The sequence below is a fragment of the Phocoena phocoena genome, chromosome 13 (genome assembly GCF_963924675.1).
Source record: "Phocoena phocoena chromosome 13, mPhoPho1.1, whole genome shotgun sequence".
Lineage (NCBI taxonomy): Eukaryota > Metazoa > Chordata > Mammalia > Artiodactyla > Phocoenidae > Phocoena > Phocoena phocoena.
Window position 1 is genome coordinate 1449798 of NC_089231.1, and position 20312 is coordinate 1470109.

Here is a 20312-nt window from a genome sequence, read left to right on the forward strand (position 1 = left end):
TAACATCTGGCATGGCCAACAGTCTCGGATAACCAGGGACTCTTATTGCTGGTAAGAATGTGAACAACCTTTTGGAGACTAATTTGTGAAGATGCATCGAAAGCCTTTTTTTTTGGTAATGCAATTAAACTTTAACGCACAGGTTCTATTATCTCATAAAATTACAAATATATACAAGATATATCTACAAAGATAATGATCACCGTGCTGTGCACCCCAAAAGCCTGGAAAAACCTCATTATCAATGATTAGAGTTGCTTTTAATACATGATGGAATACCACATCATCACTAAAAGCAAGAGAGCAGAAGGCCTCTGGCTGAAAGCATATGTCAGGAGAAGTAGCAGTCACTATTTTCAGCTCTCTTTTGAACACCTTACTCCACTGATCAAAGGGATACTCGTTTTAATCTCTCCATGTAATCTTCTACAAACAACTCCAATTACTACTGATACCATCACTGAACATCCCTACAGCAAGCGACCTATCATCTGAGATGGTTCAGGCAAAAAATTACATAAAATCTAAAACAGAACTAATATTTTTCCTCTCAAAAATTCCTTTTTTCTGACTTCTGTGTAGATTACTTCTTTTAAAACAGTCAACTAGAAAATGAATATTTATACAAAACGCAATTAAAATTCAAAACACCACTTAAATATATTATAACATAGTATACAAAATGAGATTTTTAGTCTTTTTCATTAAGCTCTTTTAGCCGTTGTGTTGTTTTTTAGCAAAAGTCACAATCTTATCGAGTTTAATGCTAGAAAAGCAGTACAATGAGTCTGAAAGATAATGAATATAAGCAACATCATGTTTAGTAACCTCAACTTCAGAAATGGAGACTTTGAACTGGCAAGCAATTTATCCCACTTCCAAAGCAATTTTCCTATTGTATTGAAAATTTTACCTCAGTATTTAAAAACAATAAGATGATGAATAATGGATTTTTCAGAGACAGGATAAGCAGAGAATATTAAGTGTCTTTGTTGCCTGGTGTCATACACACTTAATTGGTTTGTCACTCAAGAAAGATCAACGTTTCCAGCAATTAAGTATAATTCTGGAAACATATTTTTAAAATGAGTAACAACAATGTGAACAAAGACGACAGAATGGATGATACTGAACCCAAGAGTACCGCCACGGTAAGAACTGAAGACAGCTATCTTAGCTGCTGCCAAAGGTTTAAAAAAATTAGGAACTTTCAACAAAACATTCAAGTACTGGAAGACGAATAATTTACATGTATCTAAGTAAAAGTAGGTCAATACAATAACTATCTTAAACTCACATTTTTATCTTAAGTAGCCAACAGCCTTATTGTTTCCACTTTGACGAGAAACATTTCTGAGAGTCAACTGATATTAAAGGGAGAAAAACATTTAAAATATGCCTAATGCTTAAACCTTAAGAAAAATAAACACTCCCTCTTTGCCTACATGTAAGTAACGCAGAAAAACAAAGCCACAAAATGCTATAGAGAAATGTGCATATTTTCTTCATCAAATAGAGCTTCCAAGTTCAACTGTGTCACTGATGAGTCATTAATGAGCAGCAAAACTGTATGAACTTCTGAAAAACTGGAACTCCTTCCTTGCCACAGCAGCAGAGGAGATGAACAAGGGAATAGTTTAAAAAAAAAAAAAAATTAAAGGAACAGCGCCAGAGCAGCATGCCTAGACATCAGCAGCAAAAACAAGCAACAGGGACAAGGATCTCGAGCTGAGGCCCCCGGCCACACACTGTTTATGCAGTAACCTTGGAGTTACTGACTCCTCTTACACAATGTTCTGTAAGAGATGAGAATACCAACTTCTCAAATAAGAAATTACACTAATGCTATACATAAATGGAGACAAACTTCTGAATCAGAGTTAATGGTGCGATATCTAATATATGTAAATGTCCATCTAGAAATTTACAGATGAGCAGGCCAGTTAGCTCAGGACACACACTCCAGTTGCCCAGAATGTGCTATCCCAATCACCAACTCTATCTTCATGCTGACACTGTCGGTTTAGAAAATTAAGTGAGACATTTCCATGCTGGCAAGTGTGAAGAATGCCGTAAACGTGTGCGAACTACAGCCCCCGTAAAGGAAATTAATTCTATAAATTTTAAGACTATGTCTCTGATTCCAAGGAATCCTGGGCCTGGGTACTTGGATAAATGCTATCTTACTAATCATTCTGTACTTTAAAAAAGCTTTCAATTGCAAACCATCACAGCAAAGGAAAAGTTTCATCTTTACAAATAGTAAAATATTTTTTTATCATCATGATAATTGTAAAGTTTTTAAGATTCAGAGAAAATTGTATGTAGACACTCAATGAGAAAACTAACACTAAAAAAAAAAATTGTGTTGCCTCTACTAAGAAACGTACTAATATTTTAGAGATAATCAGACAATAGGCATCTGTTCTCAGCATGAGTCTCTTTTTAAAAGAGACTGATAAAACAGAAGACTTAAACAAGGTCCACAGCCCCATAGCATAACACCAAAATGTCCAGGATACAAGCAAAAATCACTCATTACACCAAAACCCAAAAAACCTCAACTTGAATGAGAAAAGAGAATCAAGAGATGTTAACATCAAAATGATGCAGATGTTGCAATTATCTGACAAGGGTTTTAAAACATTCATCATAAAAATGTTTCAGCAGGCAATACAAACATGTTGAAGCATATGCAAAAGAACAGAACGACTCAGCAAAGAAAGAGCTAATATAAATTAGTATCAACTGGAAATTTTGAAACGAGAAAAAAAAATGGCAGAGACTTAAAAACTGAAGGGACAGGCTCAGCAGCACAATGCAGGAAACAGAGGAAAGATCAATGAACTTGAAGACAGAACAACAGAAATCACCCAATCTGAACAGAGAGCAGACTTAAAACAAATGAACAGAACTCATGACCACATGGGACTAAAAGAAAAGATCTCACAAGGTGTCACTAGAGTAACAGAAGAAGAGAAAAAAGAAGGTCCCAAACGTAAGTATTCAAACAAATAAAGGCTGAAAACTTCTATTTGACAAAAGATTCAAGACACTAACTGAAACAGTATAAACTCAAAGAAATCTATGCTAAGGCCCATAATAATCAAACTACTGAAAACTAAAGACAGAGTTTGAAAGTAGTGAGAAATGATATCTTACCTACAAAGGAAAAGTCATTCAAATGACAGCAGAGTTCTCATCAAGAATCATGCAGGCCAAAAAGAAGTGACACAACATTTTTCAAGTGCTCAACCCCAAACTGTATATCTCGTGAAAATATCCTTTAGGAATGAAGGGGAAATGAGACATCCTCAGATGAAGTAAAACTAAAAGATTTGTTTCCAGCAGACCTACCCTCAAAGTATAGCTAAGGAATTCTTAAAACAGAACAGAAACAATGAAATAAAGAATTTCGGTACATCAGGAAATAAAAGAACAACAGAAATAGCAAAAATATGGGTCAGTATAATAGACCATCCTTCTCCTCTCGAGTTTTCTAAATTATGTTTGAGAGATGAAGCAAAAATTATAACACTGTCTGATGTGCAATTCTAATTGTATGTAAGGGAAATATTTAAGTACTTTTACATATGTAAAATTTACATATAATTTTACGAAACACAAGCATACCTCAGAGTTATTGTGGGTTCGGTTCCAGACCACTGCAATGAAGCAAATATGGCAATAAAGTGAGTCACATGAATTTTTGGTCTTCTGGTGCCTATAAAAGTTACGTTTACAATGTACTGTAGTCTATTAAGTGTGCAACAGCAATATGTGTAAAAAAAAAATACGTGCCTTAATTGAAAAATACTTTATTACTTAAAAATGCTAACCATCATCTAACAATGCGGCGTTGCCACAAACCTTCAATTTGTAAAAAACACAATAATGCAAAGCACAATAAAACAAGGTATGCCCATAATTACATTACTAACAGGGGAGAATAAAAGGATGTAAGGTAAGAATTATACACTTTACTCAAATTGATAAAATATCAACACAAGTATACTGTGATGAGTTATGTATGTATAATATAATATCTAGAACTGCTACATAGTATTTATACAAAGAGAAGATCCAACATAAAACACCATAAGTAAATCAAAATAGAATTCTAAAAAGTGTTCAAAGTAACCCGCAAGAAATCAGGAAAAAGAAAACAGAGAAACAAAAAACACAGAAAACAAAAAGTAAAATGGCAGATGTAAGCACTAACTAACCATCACTACAATGAATGTAAATGTTCTAAATACATCAACTCTAAGACACAGATAGGCAGAGTGGATAAAAAATATAAACCAACCATACACACACTAAAAGAAACTCACTTTAAATATAAGTAGGTTGAATTTAAAAGGATGGAAAATTATACGCCAGGCCAACATAAATCAAAAGAAAGCAGGGCTTCCCTGGTGGCGCAGTGGTTGGGAGTCCGCCTGCCGACGCAGGGGACACGGGTTCATGCTCCAGTCCGGGAAGATCCCACATGCCGCGGAGCGGCTGGGCCCGTGAGCCATGGCCGCTGAGCCTGCGCGTCCGGAGCCTGTGCTCCGCAACGGGAGAGGCCACAACAGTGAGAGGCCCGCGTAACGCAAAAAAAAAAAAAAAAAAGTAAACTTCAGAGTAATAAAATTACTAGAGACAGACAGGGAAATTACTTAAGGATAAAAGTGTCAGGTCCTCAAGAACACAAAGCAATCCCAAACGCGAATGCACCAAACAACAGACCTGCAAAATATGTGAAGCAAAAATTGAAAAAACTAAAAGGAGAAATAGACAAGTCCATGATTACACTCAAGAGACTTCAACTACCCACCCTCAACAACCCATACAACAACTAGACAGTAAACCAGCAAGGAGAGAAGAACTCAACACCATTAACTAACGAGATCTAATCACATTTCAGAACATTTCACCCAACAACAGCACCATACACTTTCTTTTCAAGAGCCCCAGGAATTCTTACCGATGCAGACCATATCCTCAGTCACAAACTGCACCAAATTTAGGATAACTGAAATCACACAAAGTGTGTTCTTTGATCACAAAGGAATCACACTAGATACTAGTAACAGGAAGATAACAGTAAATTTTCCAAACACACTTCTAAATAATCCATGGGTCAAAGAGGATGTCTCAGAGAAAATCAAAATACCAGAATTTGTTGGACACAGGTAAGTCAGTACCAAGAGGGAAATTTACAGCACTAAACATTTATACTAAAAAGAAGTCTCTAATCAATAATCCAAGCTCTCACCTTAAGAAATGAGAGGAAGAGAAAAATAGACCTAATGTAAGCAAAGGAAGGAAAAAATAAAGAGCAGAAATTAATGAAGTTGAAAAAAAGAAAACGATAGAAAAAATAAGTAAAATAAAGATGGATCTTTGAAAAGATCAAACCTCTAGCAGGAACGACCAACAAATAGAAGTGAAGGCACAAACCACCAACACCTGAATGAAACAACATCAAAAGGGATATACGGGACTACTACAAACAACTCTACACACATAAATACGGCAACTTACCTGAAACAAACCAATTGGTCATGGGGCACAAACTATCAAAACTCACCAAATAGGAAATAGGTCATTTGAATAGCTCAATAACTATTAAAGAAACTGAATTTTAAATTAAAACACCCTAAAAAGAAATCGCCACGTCCAGATGGTTTCACTGGAAAATAGCAAATATTTAAAGAAGTAACACCAACTTTACACAATGTCTTCCAGAAAGTAAAAGAGAAGGGAACATTTCCCTACGCATCTCGTGGGGCCAGGTAACAGGGGTAAAATCTGACCATCACTGCCACTCTATTCATGGAATTTAAAGTCTAATGAGAAGAGAAGCAGTTATAGTCAAGTGCAATCTGTGGTATGAGGGGAAACAGAGTCCTACAGGAGCCTGGCAGGAGCATCCCATTTTATCCTGGCTGGGGTTGAGATCAAGGAAGCCTTTAGAGATAGTCATTTCAGATGCTGACAAAGTCAGGAATAACACCACTGAAATAACGGAGATGTGTAAGTGCCAGAAGAAAGAGCTAGAAGAGTCCAAAGTAACTGCCTGTGGGATGAGAGGCTGGGATAAGGGAGAATGAAGATGAGGGGTAGAGGGCCACAGTATCTTATCATAAGCCTTTTACCACCAATTAACTTTTTAAACTATACGTAAATGTTACCATGATAAAATACAACCAAAGCCAAACTTCACAAAATAACGCAGAAGCACAACTTCCGGTCACAATCCGTTTCTCCCTGCTCCTCTCACCTAAGTACAACTGTAAACCTTGGAAGTAAAGCAAGAGCCAACCACAGGAGAGCTCTGGAAGGTGGGAAGAAGGCAGCAGTGAGAGGAAGAGAGCTGGGCTGATCTGGTATGCAGAACTGGAGGAACACAGTGGCAGGACGTCTTACATGCCCCCACCGGACAAAAGCAAGGACACAGGCCCAGCATTGCCTAACTCCCAACCTAGCAAGAAAAGGCAGCCCAGGAAGGCCATTACTCCCCTGGCAGAACAAGAGTCCACCACCACCAGCAAGATAAGATTGACAAGTAGCCATGGGAATTGGCATCCTTCCCCACGGGCCTGAGACTCCCCTATCCCACCCAGGGACACGAGGGCATCCAGGTGGCACCAGGTAGGGTCCCTGCCACAACAAGAGGTTAGAGGCCTCAGGAAGCCTCCGTGTCCCCATGAGCCTGAGGCACCCCTCTCTCAGCGGGCTGGGGGGCGGCCAGCAGCACCAACAAGTGCAACCCCACGACTGAAGCAGCTAGCTCAGGAAATGGCTTCTATCCATGGCCTCTACTCTTCCCCAAGATGCCAGAGCAGCCAGGGGCACCAGGAAAAAGGATTTGGGCACAGAAAGCCTCCTGGCCACAGTGGTGCTGAGTCTCCGCTCCTACCAAGACACACCAGGAAAGTCAGGGGGCACATATGGAGGGGGCACGTCCACAGCCACTGCCCAGCCAACACAGCCTCACCATCCACATGGGATGACACAACCACCTCTCACCAAAAGACACTGGGCCTAGGGGAATCCCTTCTTTTCCTCAGCAGCGTAAGTAGAGACAAGTAAGAGCTCCAGTAGCACCACATAAACCAAGCACGCCAAAAATCACAACTCTGAGAATTAAACTGTTATTGGAACCATAGCCGACAAAGGTAGGCCAGGACCTATGTGCTAAATCTAAACAGGGTGATCATCTGCTAAAATAAAAGATATAAATAGGGCCCACATTCTCCTAATAGATGAAATATCCAGGAAACAATCAAAAACCATCCATCATACAAAGAACCAAAACACTGACAGTGGGAATTAGAAAAGACAATCAAGTGACAGCAAAACTAAGATGAACTCAGACGCTGGAATCATGTACCAAGCATTTCAAGCGCCCAACGTAAGTATGCTTCAACGATCAATTTCAAATTCTCTTGAAACAAAGAGAAATTATAAAACTTAAAAATACAATGGTAGAAACAAAACCCCACTGGATGGGATCCATAGTCGAGTGAAAATGACAGAGGACAGAATCAGGGAACTTGAGAACAAGTAAATAGAATTTACGCAGTCTGAACAACACAGAGAAAAGAAACTGGGAAATAAAAGAGCCTAAAGGAATTATGTAAAACTAACAAAAGATCCAGCATTTGTATCACTGGAGTCCAGAGAGAAGAGGAGAAAGGGGTGGAAATGAAAGAGGACTTGAAGAGATAATGGCTAAAAACTCCCTAAATTTGGGGAAACAAAATACAACAGATTCAAGAATCCCAGTGACTACCAAACAAGTTAAACCCAAAGAAATCATACCAACATACATCAAAACGTGAAAGCAGCCAGACAGAAATGATGCGTTACCTACAGGGAACACCAATTTGAATGACAGTGGACTTCTAAGCAGAAACTATGAAGGCTGGAAGGAAGTGGAACAAGAGTTTCCAAGTACTAAGAAAAGAAGTGACCATGAATTCTACATCCAATAAAACTATCTTTCAGGAATAAAGGAGAAATAAAGACCTTCTAAGACGAAATCTCAAGACAGGCTACAGGAAGGTCTTGAAATAGAAAGGAAATGAAAAAAGAGAGAATCCTGGAACATCAGGAAGGAAGAACAAAAAAGAGCAAAAATATGGGTACGTACAATAACCTATCCTTAACATAAGTTTTACAAACCATATTTGATGATTTAAACAAAAAGTATAACACCATCTGATACTCAGGACATGATATTTAAATTGCAGGGGGGAAAAGGGAGGTAAAGGAACCAAAATGAAGTTTCCACAAATTACTCCACATAGTAAAATACTGATACCAATACACTATGGTGATAAGTCACATACATATACTGTAATACCCAGAGCAAACACTATAAAAACTATACAAAGACCTACACCAAAAAACACTGTAGCGATATCAAAAGAGCGTTCAAGTAAAAGGAAAGTAAGAAGAGAAACAGAAGAATGAGAATCCAAAGAAACAGAAAACAGATTAATAAAGTGGCACACTTAAACTCTAATGTATCGGGGACGTCCTTGCTTCCTTGGTGGCCCAGTGGTTAAGACTTTGCCTTCCAATGCGGGGGGTACGGGCTCGATCTCTGGTCAGGAGCCAAGATCCCACATGTCTCAGGGCCAAAAAACCAAAACATAAAACAGAAGCAATATTGTAACAAATTCAATACAGACTTTAAAAATGGTCCACATCAAAAAAAAAAAATCTTAATAAAAAACTCTAATGTATCAATAATTACCTGAAATGTAATGGCCTAAACATACCAATCAAAAGACAGAGATTGACGGACTGAATAATGGAGAAACATGACCCAACAGAAACTCACTTCAAATTCAACAACTTAGATAGGTTGAATGCTAACACCATGCAAACATTTATCCTCAAAAAGCAGATGTGGCTACACCAGTCTACTAAAGTAGACTCCAGAGTAGAAAAAATTTCCAGAGACAAAAAGAGAAATATTACCTGACAATAAAAGAAGTATCCACCCTGAAGACACAGAGATCCTAAATGTGTATTTACCAAATGACTGAGCCTTAAAATATATAAGGCAAAAACTCACAGATGTGAACTGTGATGGAAACCGACTGTGAAATAGGTGGCACGTTTTCAAATAATATCTCCTAAAATCAACCACTTAGAAGATTACCTATGCAATTACTCTTCCAGGTAATATCAGGGAAGAAAGGAAACGATACTTCACTTCAGGGCCAAACACTAAAAATGGGCACCTTACTAACTTCTCCTGTAACCCTCAACAACTCTGTGAGGAAAAATACTGCCCCCCCCACCCCATTTTACAGCAGAGGAAATTAGGGCCTATGGTTACCTAAGATCAAACATCTAGCTAATACGGAAATGAACCAAGATTCAATTCAGCTCTGTAGCATCATAATATGTACTCTTTTGACTACATGTTACAGCCTCTAAAATAACCCAAACCAAAAACTATTCTAAAATTGGAATCCTGAAGCAACTGGATATTGAAACCCGTACTTTTTCACTCTATGTACTAAAGACTGATTGCTTCTACAATTGCCCAGGAATAAAATTCTAACAACTCTGAAAAGCATTATCTCCCCTTCCTATAAGTTTCTTTTTCTAACCACTCTATCATTTATAAGTGTAGTACTCTTCCCTTTGGGTAAGAAATAAGTTATGAACTAAAACCAACTAGGGTATGAGACTTCCATTTTAAATCAAAGGGCTGCACTGTTTAATTCTACCTCTTACTAACTGTAACAATTTAACCTTTCTGAATCTCCGTTTCCCATTCTTAAGAGCAAAAATTCTTGTCAACACAAAGTACTTTGTATGTACACGTTCAAGTAAAACGTGCACTTAGTAAACAAACTGAAATGTCTTCACTTGCTCTTTACACTCGTGAAAGTGATTCCCAACAAGATTTGTATTTCTAAAACTAACTGGAAGTTGTATCTGCCATCTTCGCGATTTCTCTGGTGACACAGTACGGGTCTCGGAAACTAACAACTGCGTGATCGGTGCCGTGCGACCTGCGGTGCCAGTGCTACTTGAGGGAGCAGCCCCCCGAACCAGAAGCTCTTCCTCCTCTGCGCTCAGCCCGGCGCCGGGGCACACCAGGGTCGTGGCAGCGCCCGGGCACCTCCCGAACCGTGGACGCCCTCCCCGGGTCAGGCGCACCCGCGGGGCTCCGGAGCCGGCCGCCCTGGGCGGACCCCACCGGGCCGGGCGGGGAGGGGCGCCTGGGCGGAACGGTGGGGCGGCACCGTCGTTACCTGCTGGACCGCTCGGCCCCCGGCCCGGGCCCCGCCGCGCTGAAGTAGGCCGCACGTTTGCCGCTGGCCGCCGCCGCGGCGCTGCGCACCGGGTACAGAGGGATCTGTTCCGCCATGTTCTGGCCGCCACCTTCCCGCCCCTCCCCGATCCCCCTCAGCTCGTCGCCTTTCCCCGCCTTCTCCTCTTAGCTCCGACCCCGCTGAGGCTCCGCCCGCGCGCCCTGCCCCTTCACCGTGCGTCGAGGCCTGATGGCGTCACCACGTGTCGGGGCCCGATGACAACGCCGACAGCGACGGTGCGGTGCGGGAGGCGGAGGCACCCGAGGCCCCGCCCCCCGCTTGTCGGGGGCCAGTGACGTCACCTGCGGCGAGGGCGCGAGCGGGAGGCGGTGGCGTTCGGAGGCCCGGCTCCTCCCGCGTCGGCCACCGGTGACGTCACCGCGCGGCGAGGGCAAAGAGCGGCGGCAGAGGGGTACCGCGCTGGGCCGGGTGCGTGCGCGCATGCGCCGCTGGCCGGACTGTGCTGAGCGCGCACGAGCCGCAGCGCTTTCTAGTAAGAAGTGTTGATGTGCCCCCACCCGTGGGGACTGCCCTGAGAGCCCTGGTACCCCATCGCACCGGAGCCCGGCCCACCTCCTTAGGGCAGTGCGCCTCCTGGACGCCGCGCAGGGCTGACCGGCCTTCCCTCCTCCGTCCGGCGGCGCCCCTGCTCACGCGGTCCCTGCAGGTCCCCCCTGTGGTGAATGAAGCTGGTGGCCAGTGCCTGTTGCCACAATAGCATGTGGGCCTTGAGTGTCCGGCTAGATCACCACTCTCAACAGCTGACAACGCTGAAGGATATACTTTATTGTCCTATAGGCTGTTAGCCAGTTTTGTGTATAACCCAGCAGTCTTACCCTAACATTCCTATGTTAAATCGCCTCTAAATACCTCGGTCCTGCAATACTCTTTGAGCTGATCTCAATATCTGACTCACTGTATCTTCCCTCTTAATAAGTTGAATAAAATTTTTGGCCCATCTTTATTATGTATCTTCACGAGAGCTGTTTTACCTCTCGAAAATTATACTTTAGCAAAAAGGCAAATTTTCAAATATTGTAAAAGAGCTTACTTATGTATTTTTAAAAACGGATGACTGGGTATCGAATCATGGAATTTAAATGCCATTCAATACATTTGAAAGAGTGATGTCACAGTTCTGTTTTTTAAATGTAAATACTAAATGCCAAAAATGCATCCGTTGTAACTATTTACACTTATAATTAAAACTTTGAACTATCAGTACAAAATGTGTGAAGGAATACATACTTCTACAAAATTCTAGGGAGTCAATGAACAAAAAAGAAGTTCAAAGACTGCTATCGTAATGCAGTTTAAAAAAAAAAAAAGCTACCATAAAATATGAATCTTGTAAAAATCTGCCTTTAAATATATCTTTTATAAGCCAATTTTAGCACTTATGATTTCTTCCTGATACTTTTCTTTGCTTTGCTCTCACGGAACTCTCCCTCTAGAGAAATGCATTCTTTCTCTCTACAGGTTACCTAGGGGATGGAAGATGGGAAGTTAAACAAAATTAATCTTCACTCCCACCCCCTCTAACATATATCTGGATTCGGAAGATCCCAACATGGACCAAAACACAAGATTTCCAACATCATGTTTCATTCCTTGAATAGAAATATATTTTAAAGAGGAAATATTAAGTACCCTCAAGATTCATGATGCCTTGATTTCTTATAAAGGAGAAAAATGTAACTCCAACAGAATAATTAGGTTTTTATTCAATTCACCACACAATGCTCTCACATTAATTATAGCTAGTTCATAATTTAAAATGAATGTATTTTTGTGCAGTCATTTATTCTAGCTTCTCATATTCTGAAGGAAGAATTTAAGTCAACCACAAAAATGTGTGTGTGTGCATGTGTGTGAGTGGGTGCCTGTATACGTGGCATTTATTCCGCACCTGCAACTTCAGCCATACCCTAGAAAACTGATAACTTGAAAAAGAACTCCTGGCTGTTTAGGATCCAGCTGAAGTACATTTAGATCAATGTATTTAGAGGGTCCATAGTTTCCTTTAAACCACTCATTCAATTACTGCTTTGTAATGAACCATAGGTGTTTCAACTAGTCTATCAAAATGGGAAAAAATGCAATTAATAGCTTCTCATGGAGAGTTTCAAAGGGTTAGCTAAAGAATAAATAAACTGGAAACAAGCTTTACTCCGTGGAGTCTCGTTACAGTTGGTTGGGATTTGGAATCAATAAGGCTGTTCAGTATCAACAGCTTTGTGGCTGACAAGGTCTTTCTACCTTTCATTTTAATGCTTGAGAATCTTTCTAGGCACAATACCATAGGAAGTGGAACAACCCAATCAAAAAAATAGGCAGAAGATCTAAATAGACATTTCTCCAAAGAAGACATACAGATGGCCAAAAGTCACATCGAAAGATGCTCAAAATTGCTAATTATTAGAGAAATGCAAATCAATACTACAATGACATACCACCTCACAGGGGTCAGAGTGGCCGTCATTAAAAAGTCTACAAAAAACAAATGCTGAAGAGGGTGTGGAGAAAAGGGAACCCTCCTACACTGTTGGTGGGAACGTAATTGTTCAGCCAATATGGAGAACGGTATGGAGGTTCCTTAAAAAAGTAAAAATAGAGCTACCGTATGATCCTGCAATCACACTCCTGGGCATGTATCTGGAGAAAACCATAATTTGGAAAGATATATACACCCCAATGTTCATTACAGCATTATTTACAATAGCCAAGAGATGGAAGCAACCTAAATGTCCACTGACAGATGAATGGATAAAGATGTGATATATATATATATATATATACACACACACACACACACACACACACACACACACACACTAGAATATTACTCAGCCATAAAAAGGAATAAAATAGTGCCATTGGCAGCAACATGGATGGACCTAGAGATTATCATACTAAGTGAGGTAACCAGACAAAGACAAACATCATATGATATCGCTTATACGTAGAATCTAAAAAAAAACATACAAATGAATTTATTTCCAAAACAGAAAGAGAGTCACAGACATAGAAAACAAACTTATGATCACCAAAGGGGAAAGGGGAAAGGGGGGGAGAGATAAACTAGGAGGTTGGGATTAACATATACATACTACTATACTGTATATAAAATAGATAACTAACAAGGACCTACTGTATAGCACAGGGGCCTATACTCAATATACATAAAACTGTACTACTGGGCTGTACATCTGAAACTAACATGATATTGTAAATCAACTATACTTCAGTAACAGATAATAGTAATAATGACAGAAGTAGGAAGACTAAAAGTGGCTCTAGAAGAAGTTTATTCTTTTGCTGAAGTTTCATTTTTGTCTCTACCACTTCAAGCAGGTGAAGGTAATCACTTCAAAATTCTTAAAATGAAATTGTTCATACTGAGTATATTTATTGCAAACTGTGGAAGCCTGCAAGATACTGTATAGGATGTTCTCAATAATGATGTAAAATTCTCTTGAAAATTCAGAAGAGAGGGTATAATACCAGGTACCACCATATTATAATTTTATGTTCAGAAAATTCTGTATGGAGAATTCTGTATATAACACTTTATATACAGAATATATACACGGAATAATGTATATGAGGTGTATAAAATATCTTATTTTGGAAAAATGGAAATCAGTCTGCTCATTTTGTAAAAGTAGTGTTTCCATTAAGAGTATCATATAAAATGAAATTACTGTATATTTATATATACACACATATCTGTGGAGGAAGAGATTAAAGTGTGTGTACCTTTCAGATTTTTCTTAGACTAATGGGAGAAGAAAAGGCTGGTAGTGGATTTTGTAACTCTACCTGATAGCAGAGGAGCTACAGTAGATGTTGCCAGGTCTTTCCATCTGTGCAAGATTTGGAGGAAGAAATGGCCTTCCTCTCACCACTGAAGTAAAGGAAACCTAAGCTCTACCTGCCCCTGGCTGCCTGGGTTTCTAACCTCCGCCCAGCCTTTGGGTTTAGGGACAACTGGAAGTGTTCATAAAGGCGCGTGTCCGAGGGTGGTGGTGCTAGGCAGGACCTCGCAGTGTTTGCCTGCGTCTGGTGTATCACACTTAGCACCAGCCCTCAAGGAGGCCGTTCCACATTGTTGCAAATGACAGGCTTTCCTTCTTTTTGAAAGTTGAGTTAGATGTTTTCTTTATCCATTCACCATCGATGGACACTTAGGTGCCCCTGCCCCGGCCCCATCATACCGCACCGTTAATAACTCCCAGCCCCAAACAGAAAACAAGCAACAAACCAAGGCATCAGACACGTGGCGGGGGCAGAGTGTGGGCACCTTCCTCTCCCTGCAAGTTCACAACTCCCGCCCCATCCAGCACAGGACGACTCACCCCCTGACCACCTCCTCCGATTGACAAACGCAGGGACCTGAACGCTCCCAGGGCGGGGGGCGGCGTCCTTACCTTGTCCGCGTAACCTTGGGGCATTTGGTGATGAACCCCATCTCCCAGGAGCCCGGGAAAGTGTCAGACAGAAGAGCGCTCCTTCGGGGTATTTGCGCCCGGTGTCGTCAGCGGGCACCTCTCCAGGCCCAGAGTCAACGGATGAGGTGAGGCCAGCGGCGCGGGAATCTTGGGTCCACGGGGCTGGGGTGCGGTGGCGGGGGGAGCAGGAAGGGGAGACCTTTGCCGCCCCTGATTGGGCTGCAAATCACAAGAGGGCTTAGTTATTTTAATAATGGGAATTCGGGAGATGCAGATTCAGGGTAACCCCGAGAGTGTTTCAAGGAAGAGGAAACGTCACGGGCTTGTGAAAGACAAGAAGCCACGAGGTTGCTACCAGCTGCCTGGAGAGAATTGTGCCTGACCCTGACTTGACTCAGGAAATATTTGGCCTTAAAGAATCACGAGTTGTTTTAGGGTAGGGGGTCCGATAATACACCCCGTTTCCGGCAGGGGTTCTGGATGACTTCATCAGGTCAACAGGTCAGATCCCCTCGGCTGGGACATGCACAAGTCACCCTCCATGACCTCCCAGTTCCTTTCTAGAAACTCTCTGAGTGACACCAACTCTGTTTTGATTTTCCTTTCACCACTGTCTGTGGTGCTTTGAGGATGACCGGGAAAATGTGGAGCCGTATCAAAGATAAAGAAGTCTGGAGAGAGACAGAGAGAGACCACCGTTTGGGTGAAATTCCCAAGGAACTGCCCCCTGTGGGAAGATAGTCCGAAGCACACAGGGCAGCGGAGGCCCGGCGCCCAGCCCAGGCTCACCGTTCACATGCAAACTCACCCGTAACACAGACATGCCTGAACTCCCCGGCTGAACCCTGCTGTCAGGCTCTGACTGTTCATGTTTAGAAGATATTTTAAATTATTGAAACTCCAAGAAGCGCTTGAACTCCATTCATTGTCATTGAAAAGGTACATAGTTGAGACACCTTTTGGCTTTCTTCACGAACTGCTTTCTTGAAAACCGAGTCTCTGGGTTTCCACGAGGAGGCTAGCACTCCTCAGACGGTGCTCCCGGCGCCCCCCTCCAGCCCTTCCACCGCCCAGCTCTCCCCCTCTTTACCACCACGCCCCGCCCCCATCAGCGGCTGGCCGCTGGCCTGCAGTCCAGAGAGATCCTTACGTAAACTATTTCACATTATAAACGTGAATCACGAACAATTCATCCAGACTCGATCGTACCCCGTGAATTGCGCCAGGCCCTGTTCTAGGCCCGGGACAGAGTCAGCAGCTGTGGGCGGGAGTTGAAGGGCAGGGGCCGGAAAAGCTCCTGGCCCTCCCGCGGCCCTCGTGCTTCCCGTCTCTGCTGAAATCGCCTCGAGTTGCCCCTCAAACGCCAGCACCATCCATAATATCCCGTGCTATGAACAGAACGTCTGTGTCCCCCGAAAATGCACACCTTGAAACCTAACCTCCAAGGGGATGCTGTTAGAAGCGGGGCCTTTGGGAGACGCTCGGGTCATGAGGGTGGAATCCCCGCCCCAATGGGACCTGTGCCCTCGTAAGAGAGCCCATAGCGCTCCCTTGACCCCCCGCCGTGTGAGGACACTGCAAGAAGACGCCGCCTGTGAGCCAAGACGAGGGTCCTCCCCTCCCCAGACGCAGGATCCGCACGGCCCACATCTTGGACTTCCAGCCCCCGGCGCGGTGAGAACCCAGCGTCTCTAATGATGGGCCGCCAGCTGCAGATTCTGTTTCGGCAGCCGCGCTGCCCGGGGCACCTTGGTGGATCCTCTCAGTTAGACAGCTCTTCCCCTCTGAGCTCCCATAGCACCTGTGGGGCTTCCCTTGTCCATAACACAGTCAAATCTGTATTTTGCTGTTTGTACGGTTGGCCTATTCATTCCGTGCAGAAAGAAACTATATCTTATCTGTTTCCTCTAGTGACCACCATAGTCTCACCCAGCCTAAGTGACTGATAAATATTTGTTGTATACATTGTGAAGCGTTTATCTCTCTTCCTCCTGATCATGGACAGCATGGATCGTCGGCACAGGGCAGAAATACTGCTCTCTGTGTTCTGTTTATACCGTTACTGTTTACATGAATGCTAACTTTATTCCCATTCATTTCCTATGTTAGTTTTTATCGATAATATGTTTTCCTATATTATATGTGGAGTATTTCTGATTTTATGTTAATAGTCAAATAGAATAAATCAAATGCTGAAACCCTTTTTCCTTTGGGGTTTTCAGACGTCTAGACTTACCAAGTTGTTATAACTGAGAGTTTTCAGATGTGCTTGATACACTTGTAAAAATCAGAACAGGTCTTAGAATTAATATCCCAGGGCCCAGGCCCCGGGAGTGGTCGGCCGGGCGACACCGCGGCCTGATGGCCAGCAGAAGCACAGCCTATCTGGAAAGACTTCACAAATCCCCTCAAAGACGCATTCCATTGTTCAGCCACCCTCAGTGCCAGGAACGTCTTACGTTTAAACAGAGCCCTCCGTCCAACGAGTGTCTTGGGCTCCCGTTAGGATGGAGAACGGCTGGAGGGTGGATGTCCCTCAGTGATATACAAACAGTCCCTCCCATCCCTCCCCCTGCCATCCCCACTGACCTCTCCTCTCTAGAGGAAGCTGCAGAAACTTTCACTTTTCCAACAACTTTAAGTTTGTTTTGTGAAAGCACACTCTACAGATGTTTATTATTATTTTCACATTTGTTATTTTTTATTAATAACTCTCCACTCTTCCTACTGAAAATTTTTGGCAAAAATTTTTGACTGTGGAAACTTAACACCCATCAGAGACTATGACAGATTTATTTTCAGATGTATTTTAAGGCGTGGTAATGCCTTTATTAAATTCTAGGAGCGAATATAGCTTACTCTCCAAGAGCTGATGTTTGGGAGGAAGCCATATGGGTTTTCATCTCTTCTCTCACACTTACCTGTTTGTGAACTTGAGCCAGTTTTAAACTCCGAGTATCAACGTCCTTACTCGAAGGGCGGGAATAATAATAATAGTACCAACTTCAAAAGATTTGTGTGAGAATGCGTACAGAGCACTCAGCACGGGGCCGGACCCAGCAGCCCACGTGCGATCACACTGCTGAACCCTCTCTTAGCACCACCTGCCCTTCGTATCTTGGCTCAGATATTTGTGGGCCAAGTATCTGCCCCTTACAGGAGAGCTTGCAGGACAGGACATCCGACTGGCACCGTCATCGCTGGATGACGCTGCTTCCCCAAGACCCTAGAATTACAGTGTCCCCCACTGTCATTCGAGAACCGCTCCTCTCTCCTCTTTATAGAAAGTTGCTAGAACATTCCATTGCTTAGAGTTCACTAATGCTCCTCACTCTGAAAGGAGGGAAGCAGAGCTCCCTCCCTAAAAATAAAGTCTCGAAATAAAAAATCCTTATTAAAGAATATTGATACTCATGAATTAAGAAAAACAAAAGGAGAAATTGTCTGGAATAAATTCCGATCAGCCTTTGATTCTGTCCACTGAGACGTGTAAATGACAGCACCATTAAACAGAGGTGGCATGGACCAGAAGAGAGGCTCTGACCCCCATCCAGGTGAGCTTTGCCCCGTCGGCCGCCAGCCTCCTATGGATGCTCACCTGGTCTCGGTCAAAACCTGGATAATTGTGGAGTATGGATTGGCACCCAAATGATCTTTTAGCGTAATACAGAAACATAATATCAGGTGTTAACAGCACTTTCCTTCCCAAGAGAAAAGAAATGATGGTGTGAAAAGATCTAGACACACAAAATAAAACTACAGGCACTGGGAAAGTAGGTTTAATAGCTTTTGTTGCAAGAGACCACATTGTTTTGAAATGACTGCCCATATAATTAAAATGCAAGGCATGTACATTATAATGTGTGTTGGCAAGTATCAACTCAAATACCTGTGGCCAGAATAACTATCATCATTTAATATATTTATGGTTGATGGACATAGATGCAGTTTCCTTTTCAATATCTGAGCTCCAGTATTTCGTCCTTAAAGAGTAGAAGGATATTCGAAGAACCTATCAGACCACCGCACTCTGATTTTATTTTGTTTATTCCCTGGCCAGCCCTGTGGGAGCCACACAGGCATGTTTTCAGTCTCTCTGGGACAGTCACCTCATCATGGAAACCTATGAACAATGACCTTCACGGTGATCGCAGAACCTCAGGGGCCCCTGTGCCATGAAGATCCCACAGAAACTATCAGCACCGGTACAGCCAGGCAGTGGCCCACGTTCCCAAACCTAGAGTCAGCCGGCAAGATACAAAAGTCCGGCGCCAGCATGATACCTTGCTGTCTTTTTTTTTTTTTTAACATCCTTATTGGAGTATAATTGCTTTACAACGGTGTGCTGGTTTCTGCTTTATAACAAAGTGAATCAGCTATATGTATATGTATATCCCCATATCCCCTCCCTCTAGCGTCTCCCTCCCACCCTCCCTATCCCACCCCTCTAGGTGGTCACAAAGCACCCAGCTGATCTCCCTGTGCTATGCGTCTGCTGCTGTCTGTTTGCATAGATGGAATATATGTACATCGAGAAAACTGGGAGGAGATACACGAAAATGTTAGCGAAACGCATCAGCAGTAGTGGGGTTTGCAATGGATTTCACATTTCAAATATATTTACTTATATTTGCCACATTTTCTGCAATGAACCAGAATAACAGAGAAATTGGAAGGAAAAAAACTTTTAAAAGAGAAATTTCATTGCAGAGAAATTTTTCTTTTAAATTTCATTGTTAAGAATAAAATGGGACCTTCCCTGGTGGCACAGTGTTTGAGAGTCCGCCTGCCGATGCAGGGGACGCCAGTTCGTGCCCCGGTCTGGGAAGATCCCACAGGCCACAGAGCGGCTGGGCCTGTGAGTCATGGCCGCTGAGCCTGCGCGTCCAGAGCCTATGCTCCGCAACAGGAGAGGCCACAGCAGTGAGAGGCCCGTGTACCGCAAAAAAAAAAAAAAAAAAAAGAATAAAATGGAAAATGCGGGAACCCTTGGAGGAGATGTACTTACTGTAAAGAGACCACAGAGCGAGGAGGAACAGGGTCCTCTCCGGTGGGGGAAGGGGCCGCAGGGCGGGCACAGGCCCTCACCCACCAAGTGTTTCGGGACAGAGCGGAGATACAGGTTCACAGAAAACGGTGTTTGCCTGAGACAGAAATGTGGGCCTTTGTCAAACCTGTGGCCAAGATGGAATTCGGACCATGTGGAAACACGGATTTGTCCTCTGTCCACTCATTCTGTTTCACGTGGTTCCCTCCACAGAATTAAATGTGTGACGGTTAATAATCAAGTGACGATGAGACCAGGGTCTGGTAACCTTGCTCACATTGACCTGATGAAAATACGAGTGCTGGCCTCGTGCTAGGATGTCAGTGACAACCGTTCAGGAATATAAGTGCGCGTGTCAGCATCCTGGCGACTCAGGCACCTGCAGATTCACAGGGGAATCTGGGATCAGTAAAGTGAGGATTACGTCCATGTCCTTAAGTCCTTAGAGGCTTCCGTGTTAGTAGCAGAGGAACTCACCCT

The 20312-nt window shown here is 42.8% G+C and overlaps 1 protein-coding gene across 2 annotated transcripts in view; it reads right to left on the minus strand.

The window, feature by feature from the left end:
* The window catches only part of ATP9B (ATPase phospholipid transporting 9B (putative)), a 217108-nt gene extending 206718 nt beyond the window's left edge, over positions 1-10390 (minus strand). For both annotated transcript variants that reach the window (XM_065890491.1, XM_065890490.1), the window contains exon 1: positions 10275-10390. In XM_065890491.1, the coding sequence (XP_065746563.1) occupies positions 10275-10390 (116 nt within the window). The remainder of the gene's footprint in view (positions 1-10274) is intronic.
* Positions 10391-20312: the final 9922 nt, after the last annotated feature.